Here is a 3162-nt window from a genome sequence, read left to right on the forward strand (position 1 = left end):
CATGTTAGCATCATGGTTGTGCTACCAGTGTGGTCCTGTTAGCAGTACGTTACTGTTAGCAGTGTTGTCCTGTTAGCAGTGTGGTCCTGTTAGCAGCATGGTCCTGTTAGCAGTGAGGTCCTGTTAGCAGTGTGGTCCTGTTAGCAGCATGGTCATGTTAGTATCATGGTTGTGCTACCAGTGTGGTCCTGTTAGCAGTATGTTACTGTTACCTGTGTGGTCCTGTTAGCAGCATGGTCCTGGTAGCAGTGTGGTCCTGTTAGCAGTGTGGTCCTGTTAGCAGCATGGTCCTGTTAGCAGTGTTGTCCTGTTAGCAGTGTGGTCCTGTTAGCAGTGTGGTCCTGTTAGCAGCGTGGTCATGTTAGCATCATGGTTGTGCTACCAGTGTGGTCCTGTTAGCAGTATGTTACTGTTACCTTTGTGGTCCTGTTAGCAGCATGGTCCTGGTAGCAGTGTGGTCCTGTTACCAGTGTGGTCCTATTAGCAGCATGGTCCTGTTAGCAGCATGGTCCTGTTAACTGCATGGTCCAGTTAGCAGCATGATTCTGTTAGGGTTGAAGAGCCTCAGACAAGCAGTTGCTCACTGAAATAAATCCGACCTCAGTGTGTTCCTGTAAAGAAATATTTCTAAATAAAGTAAAATGTTTTTAAAAATATAACATTTACAGAAACCAAAAGTCCTTGCACCAATCAGCTGCATGAGACAAACATTTTAAATTATGAACGGCTGAAATAACAGAAAGCCGAAGTTGTTAGATTAAAACCCAGCAGAAAAAAAACAACTACTATAAACAAGAAAACTAAATGCTGAGTCAGCATTCAGATTATTAAAAGACACCTGGGATTAAAGACAAGGAAGAAGTTCTGGCTCTGAAGAGAAACCCACTCTGTGCTGTTAAACCTCATGGCCCGGTTCGTCTGTGGAGTCAGAACCGTCTGAGATCTGCCATGGTCCCAGAGGACCATTCAATTTTCAGCTCTTTAAAGATCCACACTGACAGCTGATCGATACACACGGCAGATCCAAAACCCTCCTGGGCCCAGACCAGGACCTGCTGCAGGTCCATGTTCTGCTGTAGGTCAAGGTTCTGCTGCTGATCTAGGTTCTGTGTCTCTGCAGATGTCCAACTACAAGCGAGCAACATTTGAGGAGGAGGAGGGCTCAGATGCTCCGGCTGAGGTGGCCTCATCTCCCGACAGAATGGAGGTCAGTGAACGCAGCACACACACACACACAGGCTGTGAGTGGTTCCAGGTGGACTCAGTCCTCTGAGGGGCCCCTCGGTGTGGGACCACCGACACAGGAGCAGCAGGAGGTCTGGGGTTCTGCCAGGTTCTGAACGGTTCTGGGAACAGACTGTCTGGAGGATTCTGGTTCCGAACCATGGACCAGATTTAACCTCATCTTTAAACCCGTCTGAGCCCAGCTGATCCGGATCCATCAGGAGGTTCTGTACAGGTTCAGTCAGAGAGAGGATGGGTTCTGTTTGTTCATAGTTTTTATTTTTTACACCAGTTCTGTTTGCGGTTTCCACCGGATCAGAATCATCTGGTTATGTGGTTCTGGTCCAGTTTCTTGTCCTCTGGATTCAGGTCCAAACTGACAAATTAAAAAAAAAAGTTCTGAGCAAAATAAATTTTTAATCAGTCTTTTTACTGATTTTTTTTTTTTACACCAGTTCTGTTTGTGGTTTCCACTTGATCAGAACCATCAGTCCAACTGGTCCTCAGATCCTGAATCTGGTTCCTGTGGCACCAGAGAAAACCAGAAACTGATCTCAGGTGAGAAACACCAACAAGCCGCACCTGAAGCACAGACCTGATGACATCATCGGTGGGCGTGGTTTATTTAAAGAGTTTGTCTGCTGCTGCTCGCCTTCATCAGTAGTGGTTCTGTTCTGCAAGTAAAAATTCACTGAGATCAGCCTTTTGTTTGGATGTGGACCGGGTCGCACTCAGAACCTGTGGTTTTACCTGACTGACACGAAGGTTGTGTTTCTGCCATAAAAAAGTTTGAGTGTGAACAGCAAACATGAAGGTTCTGACCCGCATCTGGTGGTTTTGGGTCTAAAAACAGGAACTAAATATCTGTTGGTTTAAAAGGTTCCTGCTCAACTTCAGGAAGTTCTGACCCGTTTCATTTGGACCCATGGTTGTATAGCTGCCTTCTTAGAACCACCTTCAGGTTCTGTTTGTGATCCACACCCTTATGTTGGTTCTGGTGTCAGTTTTACAAGCGGACTCTGATCAGAATCCACAACTAAACACAGAACCCAGAAACAAGGAAGACCTGAAATGTTGGATGAACTTTAAATTGTTGAATGGTTAGATGTTTGGTTGGATGAATGGTTAGTTTTGGTTGGATGAACTCTGGTCGGATGTTTGGTTGGATGAACTCTGTCTGATGAGTGGTTGGATGAACTTTGTCTGGTTAAATGTTTGGTTGGATTAACTCTGTCTGGTTGGATGTTTGGTTGGATAAACTGTCTGGTTGGATGTTTAGCTAGAAGAACTTTGTCTGGTTAAATGTTTGGTTGGATGAATTCTGTTGGGTTGCATGAACTCTGTCTGGTTGGATGTTTAGTTGGATTAACTCTGTCTGATTGGATGAACTCTAGTTGGTTGTTTGGTTGGATGAACTCTGGTTGAAGGTTTGGTTGGATGAACTCTGTCTGATTGGATGTTTGGTTGGATGAACTGACTGTTGGGATGTTTGGTTGGATGAACTCTGTCTGGTTGGATGAACTCTGGTTGGTTATCTGGTTGGATGAATGGTTGGATGTGTAAACTCTAGGTGAGGTGCTCCTCTGTTCTCCTCAGGTGGGCTTCAGGAAAGGGGGCGTGGATATCCTGGGCAGGAGGACTCAGTTGGAGGTTCTGCTCTCAGTCCTGCTGCTGGTCTCCCTGCTGGCGCTGCTCGCCTGCCTGGTGGTTCTGGGACTCGGATTCAGTTCAGGTACTATATGAGAACTTCTGTCCTGTCCTCCGTCTTTCAGGTTCTTCTTTACATCTGTGATTGTTTCTGATGTTTTTATTTCCCTCATCGCATCTCCTTCATTTTTTATCCTTGTCAGTCCTTGTCTCCTCTCCGTCCTTGTTTGTCTCCTCTCCGTCCTTGTTTGTCTCCTCTGTCCTTGTTTGTCTCCTCTGTCATTGTTTGTC

General features: G+C 45.8%; 1 protein-coding gene across 1 annotated transcript in view; it reads left to right on the plus strand.

Annotated features, from left to right (window-relative positions):
* ece2b (endothelin converting enzyme 2b) overlaps nucleotides 1-3162 on the plus strand; it is a 32185-nt gene that overhangs the window by 12469 nt on the left and 16554 nt on the right. Inside the window, exons 2-3 of the mRNA XM_037677694.1 lie at nucleotides 1121-1207; nucleotides 2821-2956. Coding sequence (XP_037533622.1) covers nucleotides 1121-1207; nucleotides 2821-2956 — 223 coding nt within the window. The remainder of the gene's footprint in view (nucleotides 1-1120; nucleotides 1208-2820; nucleotides 2957-3162) is intronic.

This window comes from Nematolebias whitei, chromosome 6, assembly GCF_014905685.2.
Source record: "Nematolebias whitei isolate Nwh7 chromosome 6, NemWhi1, whole genome shotgun sequence".
NCBI lineage: Eukaryota > Metazoa > Chordata > Actinopteri > Cyprinodontiformes > Rivulidae > Nematolebias > Nematolebias whitei.